Here is an 18,737-nt window from a genome sequence, read left to right as displayed (position 1 = left end):
AATACAATTGTTCAGTGGCCCTGTTCTTAGTGAGTTGGATCACTTCTGTTACCATAAGAATGCCAATCTTTTTTTTTCCTGTTCAAGTTTTTTGGCAGAGAAATTCAAGAAGCATATCAGAGAAATATGGTACAGTTCTATTCCATGTGGTACAGTGGTCTTTACTTTTGAAGTTTTGAAGTGCAGTAGTTAGACACTAATTAGGTATTTACAGATATGTGCTGCTCTGTGCCATCTAATTTGATAATTGTTATTCTTGAAAATAGATTTCTGTAATGTCTGGAATTATGCCAAAGTGCATATATAGACAACAATAGTTGTTATACGAGTACTTGAATTTAATTTGTATACAAAATATTTTCATTCCTTAGCTAAATAGTATAGTTGAGTAGAGATATTGATATATATCTTAAATTTTCTGCTTTGTCAGGGTTGCAGATTCATCAGAAGATGTGATAAGCCTGCGACCACCTCGCTTCTTTAATGAAGATGGAGTTATTAGACCTTACAGATTAAGAGATGGAACTGGAAGTCAAATGTTACAGGTGAAGAAAATGAAAGATAAATTTTTGACATAAATTTAAACTCATCTTATATAGAAATAAATACTTTAGAATTTCTCTCTTCCTAAATTCCCATTCACTTCTTACCTAGTAACTCAGTAGCCAAGAATTCCATTTCTTATGCACGTAACCACACTGGGGATTTGGCTGCTGTGGTACAATTTTTGAGGGAGACACCATAAAGTGGATCAGTATATCTATAAAAGTTTATGCACAGAGCATTCTGAACAAAGAAAAAGGTCTATATGTGCAAATGAAAATTTTACTTTTTGTGAAAATGGTTGATAAATACACATAGTTTTTTGAGTAATTTTATAATATGTAGCTTAAACAGTGACTTTTAAGTCTCAATTTTGTGTAAAACAGCATTTTAAAGACACTTTGAAGACACTGGAAATAGTTGTATTTATGTCATACTGAAGCCTTTGAAAGAACATAAACAGTTCTGAAATTGAATATTGTTTGCAGGAAGTATATGCTGAACAGCCCTTAGTTTTTAATGATTCATCTGCCATTTAAGCGAATTTGACTCAAAAATTCCCCTCAGAAAGGAAATAATTTCAGTTGTGACACACACAGCTTACTGAGTTTCTGCTTTTTCTTTGTTAGAAATAAAATTTCTTTCTAGAAATGTTAAACCATAACAAATAAAGTAGCAATTAGTGATTGCATAAATTTAAAAGGAATTTTAAAAATACGCATGAAAGGATTCACAGTGCTACAGAAATATTGTGCCAGAATAACCTTTCTGGAGAAGTAAATGAGAAGGTAGTAGCCTTTGGAGAGCATTTTATGACTAATTTTGATTATTGCTACAGCTGTTTGTTCCATGTTGAGTTCCACTCTTGTTTCGGTTTCTCCTGCATTTCATTAGTTTGTCATTCATTTTCTGGTATAACAGGATTGATCTGTTGGGGATACCTTAGCTATGTTCATTGTTCCATTCACTGGTCATGTAGTTCAGCCAACTGTGAAAGTGCTTTGATAATAAATACTATACTTGTGCCTTTCTTGTAAATGAGATGGCTTTAACCTGTGCTCTCCAATTTATAATTGATATCATTAAGCCTTAACTACCCTCTGCCCTCTGGTAGTTAGAAGCTACTATTGATGGATGACATAAATTTGTTACTAATCTTTATCCTCTTCTTGTTAAGAAAATAAATTTTCAGACATCTCCTTGTCTGTTTTAAAGTATATTGCTAAAACAAATGTTATCAAACAGTCAGCTCTAATGAGCTGAATTTACATTGCTTTTGCTTCTTAAATTTGTACGTTTTTATATTTTGGGTTTTTTTCTGAGAAACCTTTACAAAAATCTGCCAGGTAACTTCTAATTTCAATTTTTCTGTATTGTATGGCCGAGTACAGTACCTTCCATTATAGAACTTAAAATACATTAAGGCGTGGCCTTGTGTAATGCCTTTGATACTTTGTGATGGGAGCCACCATTTGAATGTAGGTAAAACTGAAGGATTGGTAGCTTCTTACTAGTTTTTGCTATTGATGATTCTAAGGCATAATTACTCTTGAAGAAATATTTTCAGAGCTCCAAGCAGAGTAGGCAGGTTTTCCTATAGGTAGTCAAATAAGAAAGTAGAGATTTGCATTTTTTCCCCAGTCATTAAATTCTGCTATAGGGTATTTGGTCTTAATTTAACCCTTAAGTATACTAATGTTTTTGGTTCTTAGTTTTTGTGGTTCTAGAGCTGTTACTTTGTTTTGCATGAGACTCAGTGTATTGCGTGTCCACAATTTCAAAGAGTTTGAATAGAATAATATTTTCTTATGGATAAAAAGATTTCTCTCCCCTTTTGCATTTCTTCTTTGCATACAGGTCTGGTGACTGGTCACACTGTGGCCACTGTATTGTGGCCACTGTATTGCTTTTCAACAGATTGCAGGATTAGGTTGGAATAAAACTTCTTTTGGTGATTTAGAGATTGTATATACTTATCAAAGGAAATAGGATATTTTGTGTGCTCATATTGTGCCCTAAACTTAGGCTGTCACATCTGAATTTCTGTTTTCTGTGGTTTTATTTTGCTTTAATTAACAAACTTGCAAGGCATACTAGTACTTTTAAACTAATACTTCTGCTTTCTTCTTCCCTTACCATGCTTTCAGAAAAGGCAGGCCTACAAAGAGTGGACTATGGCTCACAGTAGTAGTGATGATGATGACAGTTAGGATAATGTGAATTGTAACAGATACACATGGCCTTTGTCATATTCTTTTGACCTTTGAGTTTTAAATGTTGCTGCTATAATTCCCGCTGAGAAATCGGGGTTTTGTGATACTAAATTCTTACTTTTTAAACTGTGAAAAAATGTGGGGATAATAAAATGTGTGATGATGACTGCTAGGCAAACAAGCAAATAATATAATAAAGATAGTCTTACAGATAAACCCAGACATTAGGTAAAATAGTATTGAATAATATGAAAAATAAGTGATACCATGACTTAGAGTTTATTTCCAGATGTATTTTTATCAGCTGTGTTTAATGTTTTTTGCATTTATATAAGTGTTTAACAGGGTTTATTTACTATTGCTTTAAATGTGTTTAGTAAAACTTTACTGGTTTGTACAGTCCTTATTGGTGTTAAAATGCTGTTTGACTGTTTTATTCAATTACTCTTTCAAAAGTATTTTGTTGCTTTTCTTCTTAACAATAAACATGTCTAAAGTATATCTAAAATGGATTCATCTGTTCTGTTCCAACATTATTTCTCATGTTTCCTGGAACTAGATAGTGTAAGACCACTAAATGGCTTATAAAGATATTTAACATATAAAATATATACATTTTTCAAGAAATGTTATCATAAACTTTTAGTTTCTCATTTATCATTTGTTTTACCATAATTTTTAATACTTAATTTGTGTAACTTTTGGTATCCTTAAACATGTGAAATAACGGTTTATTTTGGTTTTTATTTTGACTACAAATTATTTGTTTCGTAAGTCAATATTTTTATTTTCATAACAACAAAAAAAAGTAAAAAATCTGCCCCAGAACTAAACTCTGTGTAGAAACCACAGACATATGTGAAAAACATACTAGAAGTTCTGCAAGACATTGTGTAATAAAGCATACATAATATGCAAAAGTGTTTAGTTTTTTATTTACCTAGGCATTGGGGGGTGAGGGGAAAGTGTGAACACCGATCAACTGCAATTTGGTATTATAAATTCTACCAAATACCTTTAAAAGTTTCTGGTTTCTTTAAAAGGTACTTATTCTGTATTCATGGAAATGCTTGCACAGTTTTCTTGTTCTTTTTTTGTGGTTTGTTACTAAATTCAGATTTTTGTGTTGCACTTTAAAGATATCTTGTAATAGATAATTCTGAACCTGTATTATAATGCAAATTAATTCTTCTGCCACTATCTGGGCATTTGGCATTTGGCAAACAGGAAGAGCTTCTGAAATGTTTGCATATTCAATGTGGTAATGTTATGTCTTTCATTGTCTGTTGGCTTCCATTTATCAAAATTCTGGGGGAAGAACCATTAAAATCGTTAAGATTGCTTATTCTGGCACTGTGCATTCAAAAACTGCTATAAAGGGTGATCTCTTGGACAGTTACCCTTTGCCCTTAATGTCACAGAGAAAAAGGGGGACAAACTAAGTTTGGGAGATGGTTTTAGCTGAAATTGCTGATGCTTATGATTGCTACAGGTCATGTGTTCCTATTTGTTTTGTAATGCTGTCACCTCAAAAGGATGCCTTGCAGAAACAAATGAAAGGCTCTACTGCAGTGTGTTACTGCCTGAAACATTGTGGGAAGGATTTTGAATGTTTCAGGTACAAATGGATCTGCTGTATTTCTTTGAAGAAAGAAATAATTTTGCTCTTCAGTTCTGAAAAAAGACACATGATATCAAAAAGTTGAGAAAATTGTTAGGTGTAACATAATGGAAAGATTACTGTGACATTTAATTAACTTTATTAGGTTTTGAAAATTTGGAATAACGTTACTTAACGTTATCTTTTTCCTTAGTGCTGCTTTACTGCAATTTCGTTTTTTATTCTATAAAATTGTTTTTCTTTTGTAATGCCCGATCTTACTAGAAAATGCATTAGAAATGTCATAATTTTTGCCCCAAAATTGACCTAGGTTTTAATTTTTTTTCACTTAAAATCCTACAAGTTTATGCAGTACATGGAGGTAAAATTAGTACATTTCTGGGTCAGATATTACTAATTCAAGTTACAGTACAGTATAAATGAAAAGAATTTGTTCTTTACATGCTAGATTAAAAGGTTGTAGAATGCTAAGTAAAAAAAAAAAAAAAGCCCAGCAAAACGAACAACTCCAGTTGGAGCTGGCAAATATGATTATATGCCCTAGAATATTTTGTCTCTTTGGTATAGTTTTATTTTTCTATTTTTGAAGTTTTTGTGTTAATAGAAAATATAGTAATTTTGTGCAAGTGTTTTACTTGTTTCTCTCTTGAGTCTAGGCTTCTCTGAACATACATAAAAAAAGAAATAAATTGGATCTGTGGATATGGGGATTTGGGATAACAAGAAATTTTACCGTCTGGGATATTAGTACTCTCTTTAGGTCATGAGACGAAAAGCTGTGAAAACTTATAGCAGAAACTGATGTTCTTTCAGGATGGAAGAATCCCCAGAACTAAAACAAAAACACTGAAACATTTAGAGGAGATTTAAAATATCGTAGCAAAAAAGAGCGACCTCATTTTCAATTTTCTTTTTTCTTTAATTGTATCAGTTGAACTTTTGGCTGCATAATTCCACCATCCCATTCCTTTTAACTGCTGAACTGAATTTGAAGTCCACACATTTCAGTGTGTCCCTGAAAATTCCAAGTCTGAGTGTCCTCCTTTTATCTCAGATTGCTGAATTTTGTGCTGGTGACAAATTGACAATGCAGCTTTTCCCAAGAGTTCAGTTTTACTCTTACAGTGACTTGTATAACTTCCTTGCGGAGGTGAATAACTGGCTGTGCTCTTTACCTTTGATGTCATCCAGTATATCCCTTTTGTTCAGACCTCTCTGCTGGTCTGGTTTTCTCAAGATGCTCTGTAGACATAGGTCAGCACCTACTTTAGACTGTTTTGGGGATCATTTAGTAGACTGTTTATGCATAAATTGTTATTAGTTATTTCCAGAAGCAATAGATGTGTGAGGTCTTGGCCTGCCAGGAAATAAAGCTGAAAGCATGGTTTTGTGCTTTTGAAGCTGAGTCATTAGCAGTTGCACTGTGCAGTCAGTGGTTCTCTGTGTCAATGTCTACCCAACTTCAAAACATGCAAAATATTTTTATTCTTATTATTTTTAATTTTCTTCTATAACTAGTGAGTTTGTGATGATGCTTATACTGTGTTGTATAAGGTTGTTGCACAATTATGTTTCTTCAGAGAAGACAGTTCTTCAAAGCTGTGCTTCATTACCATATCCTCTTGTATTGGAGGTGTTCAGCTTTTGGTTTAGTGATTCTTTTTGGTCTTGAGCTTCATATCAGGTTGGATGTTGAAATGATTTGAGGAGCCCCTTGTTCTTTAGCATTCACTGCCAGGAAGAACATCTGAGGAGTCAGAAAAGTATGTCATGCTAATTCTTGCTGTCTTTCCCTCACTGTTCTTTGGCTTGATTTCAAATCAAAACATAAACATCCATGTCCTGAAGTACCCTAAAACTGAGGTTTCACTTTGCAAATTACATTCTTTATGAAGTTCAAAATAACTTCCTTTTTAGTTGACATTGTCCAGACTCTTAATTGCTGGTCCCTTTACTGACTCACAGATGTCATGATCTGTACTGCTTTGGAAAACCTTGTCTGTCTAGGTTAAAGGAAAAGCAGGATCCTTACCACTTAAATATGCAATGTTTGGGTACTATTACATAGCCATTGCCCAATGCCAAATAGAAGACAGTTATGGGAAGCTGTCTGAAACCAGTTGACACTGATTGTTCCAGAGGAATATGGAAGCCTGCATTACTCAATTTTATTTTTACTCGATTGTGAGTAAAGCGTAAAGACAATATTCTTTAATTTCCCTGCTGATGAATCATACTTCAAATAGTATGAATCCAAGAGTTTTGGTTGTATTGGCAGGAAACAGAACATCTAGGTGTGGTCATCATGATGAAAGTGTAGATCAGTATGGTTTCTCCATTTCAGCTACTCAAACAAATTCTCCTGTGTATTCAGATCAAAAATATATTAAGATAATTCTGCCAATAGGCAATTTGTATTTCTGCTGTGAAATAAAAGTTTTGCATTCTGAAAAGAAGCTGCTGTCCTAATTTTTATTGTCTTGCTGTGGCCTTAGATTTAAACGTTAACTATGACCACAGATTCCCACCGATTTAATAAAACCAGGTGGATTTCGGAGTTACTGTTCAGCATGGCTAAATGGAATGTGAATACAGATACTAACACATCATGGACATTGCACATTGCTTTGTGTTTTGTATAATGACATTGCACATTAGGATAATTGAAAGAGGAAGTAGGTAATAAAGGATTATTGGTGGTTATTCATAAATGATGAAGGAATTTTGCATGGTGAAAAATGAATGTTTTACAGCTTACTTTTTATTTAACAGTTTTTTCCCTTTTTTCACACTCATTCAAGCTACATCTACGAAGTCACTTAGGAACTGGTTAGAACTTTTAAATGTTTCTTTGAGGAAGACTGGATAGGTAATGATACCAGGTTAGCCTGCTGAAATTAGCAATTCTACAGCTTTTGAAAAAGTTACCTTGTAATTTGCACTGAAAGAGACATTCATGGTTGGAGTTTCTAGCAACGACAGTGGATTGCCTTCAGAATTCACACATTTGGACAGTAACCAGTTCATTGGGAAATATGCTGGTAGTCCAGATGAAAGTTAATTGGAACATCAAGAGAGAATAGATTTCCAACCACTTTCTAAGCAGTAACAGCCTTTTCAGTATTTTTTTACATACTGTTTCATCTGAATGAGTTCAAGAAGGTTGTCAAACATTCTGACTTAAGTATCACACATACTACTAGGATTTTTTATAACTTTTACCAGGGGATTCACAGATTTTAATTTTTGTCTCCACTACTTAATTTTGCTCTGGATAATTTCTAACTTTATCAAAGGCCTCTTGGCTTGCTTCTCATTACATTAAGAAGGTGTGGTGTGATTAGGAATCTCTCCAGGTGCAGAGATACCACTTTTAAGACATTGAGCATATTTGCATATATATGCGTAACTGATCACTTTTACTGTTAGATTATTGCAGTGACATTTGAGTAATTGTACTGCAGGTAAGAATTGCAAAGGAGGGGATTTCTTATTGTGTTACTTCATGCTTTACAGCTTCTGGAGTGTCATTTTTTAAATAGATTTGCACAAACTTAATCAGGTGATTAAAATGTTTTTAATTTGAAATACAGACATTGCATTTTAAAGATCTGTATGTGTGTTTTTCCACTGTTGAAAGTAACATTGAACAAAGAATGCTTGGTTAATGTTACTTTTCATAGTTTTCCATCACCAAACAGTGGTCCCAAGTTGCTGTCTTTCTCCAAACAATAGCTACATACCATAAAAGTTTTAAGCACTATTTATGCATCTGTATTGAGTGATCAATTATATATCGTTTTATGTTTGAGTGCTATAAGGCACTTTGGTAGCAGAGTGCAGTAGTGAGCTTGTTGCAAGAATTGTCAGCAGTCTCCCTCTATGATGTATTCCCAATGAATAGGTAAAAGTCTAGTGCTAAAAAGGATGAAGATTGGAAATTAAAGGTAGAAAAATACAAAGGCAGAAAATTTAAAAGTAGTTACTGCTTAGCATTAGCAAGTCTTTGTTCCCTTTATAAATAGTCTGTGCAGCATTTCCTTGTGTTTTATTTTGCAATTAACTCCTGTTGTCTGCAAAACTATAAACACAGTTTATGATTTTTGACTCATAGCTAACAATGAGGACTAATTATCTCAGTGTGTTCCACATGGCAACAATGTTTTTGTTCTCCACAAGTCGAATGTTTGGAAATCTTATAGAATGAAACACTTTTTGAAGAATTTGGTATATGTTTAAATAACTTTTGTTTAAGGTTGTCGCTTGTGCAATAATAAAGTACCTGTACTTGCGTAATAATTTTCACAATTCCCAATCTGTTACCTGTAAGCTGAGAAAATTACATCGGTGGACATGACTAGTTGAAAATTAGCTAGCAATCTAATCAGAAAATATAAAGAGGTAACTCTCCTTTCCTAAGTCCCACTTAAAGGTGATTAATATTTTGATTGAGAGCCTTACTTCTATGCTGTGCAAAGCATAAGGTTACTTTCTCCAGCATGGGAAATCTTCTCCATCCTAATAAGGCTAAATTGCTAAATGCTTTTATGTACACTTTTAATACAGAAATACTTGTTATTCTGTGTGATATTTATATGTTTGGTCAGTAAGAGTAATATGTGTCATTGTCAAAGTGTCTTGCAGTTCAGTGAAGTGTATTTTATATGTATTCTGAACCACCCTTGCTCTTCCCACACGTTTCTTTAAGTTTTTGTCAGTCCTCTCTTCCATTTCCCTGTCAGTCTTTTTAGGCCACTAATGAAAGGCCATCAGTGTACAGACCTAGACCAGTAGCCTGACCTGTGGATCATATATCCTATTCATGGTCCATAGTATGTCCATACAGCCTCCTTTGTCTTCTAACCATCCAGCGTGTTATGTGCTGGAACGTAGTAGGGGCTACCTTTCAGAGAGGTTTTTTCAGTTATTTATTTATGTCCAAGCTTCTAATACAAGAGGCAGGGAGAGATACATTTCAGAGGCAGAGCAACACCTTGATAAAACTTGAATAAGATGTTTCCAAAAATTTAAAAAAAAAAAAAAAAAAGCTTATTTTCCAAGCCCTTAGTTCCTCATTTTTTATGCCATTCTTCTTGTGGAATTTGTCCTGCTGCTGACACTAGCTCTTGTAGCAATAAATGCAGGCAGTGACTTCTGTAAGTAGGCGTGTGACCAATAGCTGTGATTTTGTAGCCTGAAAGAGATGGGAGAAGAGGAATAATTGGAAATTTCTAAGAGCTTTTTCAAAAGCTCTCCTTAGGGTAACCTGCTACTCAAATATTCATGCTTTTTAGTCACAAAAGAATCAGTATCTTTGTGGAAGAGGTAATTTTTTAAAAGTCTGTGCAAGTGGAATTATCCACACAGTCAAATTTGAAGTTTTTTACACTTTTAATTAAATGTCTTCATCATTTTACTGTGTTGGGGAACACGTATTAAAGGGCTTTGCCTTCTTAACTGTTTTAAGAACTAATCTGGATTTTTTTAAAACTTTTGCATATGTGTCTGAAGCTGTATATTTGTAGTTAAGACGTTATTGAATCATACTAGTTTGTTCTAATCTGGTGTTGCTTCCAAGTTGTAACAGCTGGGAAGCATGCAAGCAATTGTGTTGTAGCAATATTAATTTGACCACTAGTTTAATTGCTTGCTGCTCAGGAAGTCAGAAATCCAATGATTGCCAAGTCATGTGACAGGTACAGGGCTTCTGTTTTTAAAGAAATACTTATCTGCTGTCATCAATATTTTAAATATATTGCTCATTAAAAGTATTCTGCTACAGTATTCACATTAATTGTAGGAAATGGTTTAGTTAAAGTATACAAAAGAATGTAGAGGAATGCTGAGTACTACCTCAAGTGCATTATTATTAGTCCCACTGTCTACATGGTAATTAATGGTGCTTATATACAGCTAGGTATAGATTTATTCTCAGGGTTAATTAGTCAATGTTTTGGAGGCAATACGATAAAGTAGGAAAGGAATCTTTATTTTGTTTATTGTCTCAGAAGTGTATTAGTTAGCAGAAGTTCAGTGTATATTAAAAGTATGTAGAAGATAGAGTCCTGACACTTTTAGAGAACTTCTATTATTCCTTGTCAGTTTTGGTTAGGATTGATTTTTATTTACATAGGTGTATTAACTGCAACCAAGTAGTTATGAACATTAGCTATTACAGATGTTAGTTATATTTTGACTTAATGAAAGTAGCCTTTTATTTAAAAGTCTATGCTCTGTGATTTGTTACAATTTATATTTTTGGAGCATAAATAACGTTTATGCATAAAATTAGTACATTATTAGCATATTCAAAGCTATAAAACTTCTATCTCTTTTAGAAAATTGAAAATGGAAGATTTGCAAAACTCAGATATATTGCACATGCTATGGTCAACAGTACAGATCTGTTAATGGTAACAAAAAGGTAAACAGTTTTGACTCTGAATAATATGTACTTAAAACAGTCATAAAAATGTGCATGCCTTGATGATTGCTGATCAGTAACTGCACTGTCACCATATATGTAGACAAAATAATGGGGAAGGCATGCCTAGTGTTCTGGTAATCATGGTAATAATCTTCAACAATGTCATTGTTTGTAGTAGGAGAATGTTCAGGGTTATTTCTCTACTATTTAAGAAGGGAAAGAAGTACTGATTTTAAGATGCTTTAGCTGAGAAGGATTTGTTATAAACTGGGTTAGGCTAAAATTACCTGAACTGTGGGATTCACTTACAAAGGTGTATTGAAGGAAATAAAGGATAATATAGGAAAAGTCAGTATCTATTAGTGGAGTATGGGGCATCCTTCTCAAATACAGCTTGAAGTAGTGTTACAGTTTTGCTATGAAACACAGTATTTTAAATGTAAGAGGGAGTTTCAAAATTCACTCTGTTGGAAAGTGTGCTGTATAGTTAGAGATCATGAGATGAAACCTATTTTGCAGTGACAATTCACTAGAGAAAGGGTAACATGACAACTTCTAAGGTTTTTTACATTGATTTTTAAAACTACTTTTATTTTCTGGTACCTAGTGGTGTGTTATTTGTGACAAAGGGGGCATTTGGACAGCTGACATGTGAATGGCAATACACTTATGATGAATTTACCAAAGAACCATTCATCGTTGATGGTCGAAGATTGCGCATTGAAGCCAAGGTACATTACTCTTACCATGTTTTGTTGTCTTTTTTTGTTACTGTTTATGAAATTGAACTTTGAATTTCTGCTCACTCTCCTCTGAGTTCTTGATCTCCTTTGTATTTGAGATGTACTCAGAGAAAGGAGTTGAAACTTGTCATGAGTGAACTCCTCAGATAACTAGTCTCTGACTGTTTCAAGCAGCATAGTAACTTGGTCTTTGCAGATGAGATTTTTCCTTGAGCTGTAGGAATTTTTTGTTTGTATGCCCCAGTTGATGGTGTATTCATAGTCTGAAAAATGCTGATACAACACAAGGCTCAGAACATTGCAGAATATTTTTATTATGCTCTCTGGGGCATATAATAAGGTTTTATTGTCTTCAAACTGACCATAATGACATGTATATTTTCCCTCTCTATACAAATTGAAGAATGTTGCTCTTAGTTGCAATTTTTCCTTAAAAAAAAAATCCTTAAAATTCTTTTCCCTGGTAAGCTGACAAAGGACCTAAGGAGAAAGGTGACCACTAATGGCTATTTACAGAGGCACTTTTCTTAACAAAAAGTCTTAAATTCCTACTGATCTGTTAACTGAACTTAGTTAACTGAACTTCATTCAGTAAGTTTCTCTGCCAGTATTTTGTTTCTGTTTTTTATAAACTGCACATGTGTAATTACACATATTGGTTATCAGGACAGTCTTGATGGTGCAAAACGTCATTCAGTTTTTCACTCAGATTATTTGTTTCTATTGCAGAGAGCATGAAAGGCAGAGCCATATTGGTTTGGAATCCTCCAAACTGGATTTCTGACTGCAAGTGAACTTTTCCAGGATGAAATAATTCTTAGCATTTCTGCCATTTCAGACAATGCTGAATAACATATCCATCTTTATCCCTACACAGCAGTCATTTCAGAATCCATTAACATGTCTGCAGTATGCTCTGTATTGAAATCTATGATTGAAAACTGTATTTTGCAAATAACTCCATACATTTTTCTTTCTGAAGCTTAAGTCGTTGTTTACCTATGTACCTATGTCCACTACTTGCAAGTCAGTATTGGTGGAATGTCCACTCAAGTAATGACTTGAAGGAGAATTGCAAATTAAAACCTTGGGGAGTAATGGATTTTGTTACCACATGTACATGATCTGCCTTCCATTCCTACACACGTTTATAGGCCCTTATCCAGGGACTCCATGGTAAAAAGCAGAGTCTGTTACTGCTGGAGTGTTCACCCTACTGAGCTTTCATGCAGAAAATGGTCTCTCTCAGGGTATGTGCATGTGATGCCAACATACTCAGATGACCTTTCTTGGTACACTTGGCTGTTTGAACCATTATAGCTGCCTTGATAGTAAATATCATCATGGTCTAAAAGCCTGAAGTAGCTAACTTCAATTTTGAATTAATGTTTTGGTTTTGCATTTTTTTTTTAGGAACGAGTTAAGTCTGTCTTCCATGCCAAAGAATTTGGAAAAATTATCAATTTTAGAAGTCCAGAGGATGCTAAGGTAAAGTCAAAATGCAATTAAAAATATAGTGGTAAAAAGTGTAGCAGAAATACTCTTAACCTGAAACTATGTATAGTTATGTATAACTATGTATAGTTGAAATTCAGTATTTCCACATATCCGTTAGACATGGAAATAGCAATAATCTACTCAGTACTGAATTTAAAAAATAGTCAATTCCAACACCAGACTTTTCTCTACATAAATCTTCTGAATTACAGCAGTCTGACAAAAGATTGATTAAACAGTTATGCTAACCAAAACTAAACAATCTCGAATATGAATTAGAATAGTACATTTTAATAGACCAAAATTATTTGTAAATTACTCCTAGGTGGTGGGCAGGGATGGGGTGTTACTGCTCTGTTTGTTAAAATACAGGTTTTTTTGAAGAACGAAGAAAATCCTTAATAAAAATACCAGTAGTTTATGTGGTATATGATATTGCAGCTATTGTTATACATATTTTTGGTATAACATCTTCATTTTGACATCATTAGTTTTGACTGCAACAGACAGTAGGAGCAGTTCAGATCTGCTACCAGAAGATAGCTACTTGTCAAAGTTCTGCCTTGTTTTTAACTAGTGTAGCTAGTAATTTTCACCAAAAAATGCATGAGTCTTGAGTGTATTTCAGAGGGATGTGGTTGCATTCTCTTATTAGTTTAAGTTGCTTTTGCGTCTTCTCATCAGTTTAGGTTCTCATCAGCTTTTCTCTTTCTGAGGGTAGTTTCTAGTTACAGGTAAATGGTAACAGTTAACTCTTACCTCAGAAAGGTAAGGGCCCTGTGCTGAATTTCACTTGCCTCTAATCTTTGGAAGTGCTGAGGTTTGTTTTTTTTTCTTTTTGGCTGTGTGGAACAGGGGTGGGCAGTGCTGAGATCCATTAGTCTCTCTGGGAGAGGAATCCCATCTACGCCCCAGCTAAATCAGGAACTGTTCCAAAAGTGAAATTAGTACATCATATTACATATACCACAAGTATAAAGTAAGGGAACGATATGTAAAAAAAATGAATACACCTTTCACAAAAATATTGGGGTGTTTATTTACCTATAGAGGTAAATAAAACAACAAAACCAACACAAATTTTCATATGAGGAGATAGAACCTGATACAGTAAGAGGTTCTGATCTAAAGTAATCCAATCATCTTTCTTCAAAGTGGTATGCACACCTTTTATAATATATAACCAATGTAACTTCATGTCCTACTCTAAACTTCCCTCTCACTGCCCTTTCCCACAAGCCTTCTTTTTTTTTTTTCAATACTCTTGGGACATTCATTTCCCTTTTATATGCACATTCCTTAAAATAAACAAGATACAGTTAAAGAAAGCTTTTTTCCTAAGTAAGCTATCACACTGCTGCGACCTGTTATTGTCTTCTGTCTGTGGTGATCCTTGCTTCTCTGTTGCCATCTGTGATTTGCCTAGAGCTGTAGACAAAAGCAAAGCCAGGATGGGCGTTAAATGTTGTCTTCTTTTTTTTTTTTTTTTCAAATCTTACTCTTTGAAGTTCAGACCAGGAAACAAGTTTAAAGTGACATGGTATCAAATGTTGAATATTGGTGCTTAAATGGCTCCATTCTCATGTTAGAAAGACAGGGGTCTACAGGGGTCTACTCTACAGAAGAATTTTTAACACTGTGTTAAAACTTGGTTAGGAAAAGAGCAGGTAGTAAAGACAATGACAAAAACCAGTCCAATTTTCAGCTGCTTTGTCTGTTTTGTACCACAGAAAGATTTTGATTTTTTCTTTTTTCTTTACACAGTGGATCCTTTCCAAACTCGAAGAAGTACGAGAGAATCAGCCAAAATTGTAATGAATGGAGAAGCACCAAGATGAAGAACACTGACAGCTACCTTTTAATTCCTCTTTCACAAACAGAACTGTTTGAATATCATCAACAGAAGCAAAAACAGGAAGGAGGGAAGATTTATCCAATTATTTATTATGATCAGAACAGTCCATATCAGAAAAGTAGATGATGTTAGATTAAAAATTATGTAATGATAAAAAATCTGCCAAGTTTTGCTTGGTTTTTTAATGTAAGAATTTCAGATTTCATTTTTTATATAAGCAGTGTAAAGTGAGTTTGTCTTAACCTTTGATACTGAAACTGAACTCTGGAATAATTCTTATGATAGTGTTTGGAGCAAGTCTTGCAGTTTTGATTTGATTGTGATAATCAGTAGTTACTTTATGTTTTGGTTATAATGTGACTTGAGGCTGTGTTGAAATACAAATTTCTGTGTCAAAGGAAATGTTAACTTAATCACTAATGTTGAAACTCAAAATATAAGAAGGAGGATACTGGTCAGAGAATTTGAATTGAAGTCACAAGTGGCTGCTTAATTGACAATACTAGGGCAATAAATGAAAGGACCAGATCACAATTAATTTATGCAGTACAGTATGGCTTCTGCTGTAAACTTTTTTTATATCCTACTCAAGGAAATGTTGCAGCACCTCTATCAATTATTAAAATTTAACAGTTTACAAAAATGCGTATTGGGGAGAATTAACTCTGCACTAAAAATATTATTAAAGCCTACTATTAGATAGTAAGTTAGTAACAGTCTTGCAACTCAAGAAGGAGTTTATGGGGTTATAAGTGCACTGTTGTATACCAAATATAAATGCCTTGAATTATACACAATTAGCAATTGTGTGCTAAGCAAAAGACTAGTGGAGTCAAATTTATATTAAATAATTAATAAAATATGTCACACTTACTTTTAATAACTTTTCTTACCCAGTGAAACTTCTTTGTTTCATACCCAGACAGCAGCATTTTATTAGCTTGAATGTCTGCAATTCTGTTTATTTCTTAGATGTAGTAGTCGTAATATTGTTGAGTGGCTGTTTACTGCAGGTGATACAAAAAGTACATGAAACAACACAGTGTTACACGAAGGTTTCCATAAATTCCCATATCAAAGTCTTCAAAATATATATCTTGTACATATAGAAAGCACCTACTGCCAAAATGTTATTTCCAAACAATAGTTTGGAATATTTATAGCTACAGGATAAAATTCTAACACTGCTGGTGATGCTTGAAGTATCCAAATTGTTCCGTTATTATAAATCTAAACCAACTACCATGTAACCTGTATTTGCAGATGTTTAATTTACCATGAGTCTTGCCATTGGTGTTGAGTAACCATTTAGCAGGTTACAAAATACAGGTAATCTTGAAATTTTCCCTATAAATTGCAAATGGAATCAAAATACTATAAGGGGATTCAAAGCTATTACAATGACGGTGTTACTCCAATCATTTTGTACACCAAATACATACCAAGAGTATTAACTCAGGTTATATCACGCCAAACTTCCATACCTTGCCTTAGATAAGTAGTGGTTTTAGGTGCACTGAGTACCATTCTTTATGTCTCTTGTTTTTCATCTGTCATTTCTGTCTTAGGCATGATAGTTCATTTAATAGCCTCATAATGTTCTTGATAAAGTGTGTGGTCTCCTCTGCATTCCCAGAATTTACAGACTACCTGCTGCAAATTTCACTTGAAATGCATTGTGTGTGTACTTTGTACATTCCCATTTGTGTGTAGCTTTTCCATTTACCTAATTCAAAATATCTTCTCTCCACAGAGCCTCTATTTTAATTATTTCTTACATTTATTTTGCCAACAAACTCTGATTCTCAAATCTCAGCTGGCTCTTTGGTAATGCTAAAGCAATTTAACTCTTAATGTTGAAGGATTTATTTTAAATGTGCATATTTGTGATTAAACAGCTGATGTTTTGGAAAACATAACAATTCCCCCTGAATGGCATTTTTCTTATAGACTATAAAATGTTTTGATCTTCTTCTAACTAAAAGCCTTAAGACAGGATCTGAAATGTCCTCAAGTCAGTGTGGGACTTCTCTTCCATATCCCTTAGTTTCCACTTGTAATGAAAATATGATTTTCTATAGGTCCCTTTTCTAGTCCATAATTTTTGTCTTTTGACTTTGTTTTTTTAATAAACCTTTCTCCATACAGTCATGAAAGAATTTTGCCATTTCTTGGCAAACATCAGTTTTCTCCTTTAACTATGTATCACCCCAGAGTGAAGAGAGAAGTATTTAGACTTGTGCCATCGTGTAATTTTCTGGATTACTGCAGGTTGTATGAGATGTCTACTCTGCTGTGCCTCATTCCTTATTGCAATATGCATATTTTTTTCAACAAGAAGGCTGAATAGGTATGTTAAGTTTTACTGAAAGTCTATATGCAACTAGAAAAGGGGATCTTGATAAACATTAAAATGTAGGCATTTGGTTCTGCCCACTGTGGTGTTTAAAAGTGTATCTTGGCCTTTACTGAAATGCTGAAGAACTACTCCTCTTCTACATGACTGTTATGTAAACTTAAAACATTTGAGAAATGTCATTTGGGTTCTCAGTTTGTTAAGGGTTACAATTACCTCTAAGAAATTCGTGAAACATTTGTAAGTCTGATTGTTGCGCTTCCTTTTTGTTCAGCTGCATGGCTTTCATAGCATGGCTGTCTTGGTTTCCACCCCCACCTTCTTAATCTTGAATAAAGTGAAACTGAATTTTATTTGACTGAAATGTGATTATTACTTGTTTTCTTTATGTTCTGCTTTAATTAAAAGATAATACCATTCATTACTCAGAATTTCATAGGTGAAGTCAAATCCTGTCTCTGAGGACACATGGTCAAACTTCTTTTGCAGCCATCCTAGGAAAAGAGAATTATGGATTTTAGAATTTACCTTTGGTTTATTATTTTAAGACAAGTTTTTAGTAACTGGATTAACACGTATCAGTTCCTTTTTAAATTTTTTTTGAGATGTGGGGTGGTTTTGGCTCTTGATTTTGTTGGGTTTTTTCCTCTGTGTTGCTGTATTGAAAAAGACATAATGATGTTGCCAGACAATAGAATCATGGAATGATTTGAGTTGAAAGAGATATTACAGATCACCTAGGTCCAGTCCCCCTGCTCTGGGCAGGGCCACTTTCAGCTAGATCAGGTTGCTTAGAGCCCCATCTAACCTGGCCTTGAACAGCTTCAGGGATGAGGCATGCACAACTTCCTGGGGCAACCTATTGCAGTGATTTACCATCCCCACAGGAAAGAATTTCCTCCTGACATCTTAATGTAAACCTACTCGCTTAGTCTGAAGCTGTTCCCTCTTGTCCCATCACTACATGCTCTTGTCAATAGTTCTTCCTGAGCTTTCTTGTAGGCCCCCTTTAGGTTCATGAGGCTGCTACATCATCTTCCCAGAATCTTCCCCTCTGAGACTTAATCTCTCCTGAACTCTGCCTTCATAAAAGAGCTGCTCTAGCCCTCAGACCATCTTCCTGGCCTTCCTCTGGACCATCTCCAACAGGTCTGTGTCTTCTATTGAAAGCCTCAGAGCTGGCGCAGCACTCCAGGTGCACTCTATGAAACTGGAATAGAGGGGCAGAATCCTCTCCCCACCCTTCTGGCCACACTGCTTTGGATGCAGCCCAGGATACATTTGGATTTCTGGCCTGCATGTGCAGTTGGCTGGGTCTTCTTCCGTCTTCTCATCCAACAGCATCCCCAAGACTTGTTCAGGGGTGCTCTCAATGCATTCTCCACTGACCCTGTACTTGCACTTAGAATAACTAAATTCATGTGAAATCCTCTTTTCAATTTTTTTTCTCATTATAAAGATTGTGTATGTATGCCATTAGCT

The 18,737-nt window shown here is 34.4% G+C and overlaps 1 protein-coding gene across 3 annotated transcripts in view; it reads left to right on the top strand.

The window, feature by feature from the left end:
• The window catches only part of VPS13A (vacuolar protein sorting 13 homolog A), a 107,459-nt gene extending 89,851 nt beyond the window's left edge, over window positions 1-17,608 (top strand). For 2 of the 3 annotated variants that reach the window (XM_059492794.1, XM_059492793.1), the window contains 5 exons: window positions 431-545; window positions 10,716-10,801; window positions 11,412-11,535; window positions 12,961-13,035; window positions 14,809-17,608. In XM_059492794.1, the coding sequence (XP_059348777.1) occupies window positions 431-545; window positions 10,716-10,801; window positions 11,412-11,535; window positions 12,961-13,035; window positions 14,809-14,859 (451 nt within the window). In that variant the 3' untranslated portion in view covers window positions 14,860-17,608. Of the gene's footprint in view, window positions 1-430; window positions 546-2,690; window positions 3,327-10,715; window positions 10,802-11,411; window positions 11,536-12,960; window positions 13,036-14,808 lie in introns of those variants that run through there. The other variant, XM_059492795.1, reaches the window with a different exon arrangement.
• The last annotated feature ends 1,129 nt before the right edge of the window (window positions 17,609-18,737 follow it).

This window comes from Ammospiza nelsoni, chromosome Z (genome assembly GCF_027579445.1).
Source record: "Ammospiza nelsoni isolate bAmmNel1 chromosome Z, bAmmNel1.pri, whole genome shotgun sequence".
NCBI classification, from domain to species: domain Eukaryota; kingdom Metazoa; phylum Chordata; class Aves; order Passeriformes; family Passerellidae; genus Ammospiza; species Ammospiza nelsoni.
Note: the sequence above shows the minus strand (reverse complement) of the source record. Positions and strands in the feature narration are given on the sequence as shown.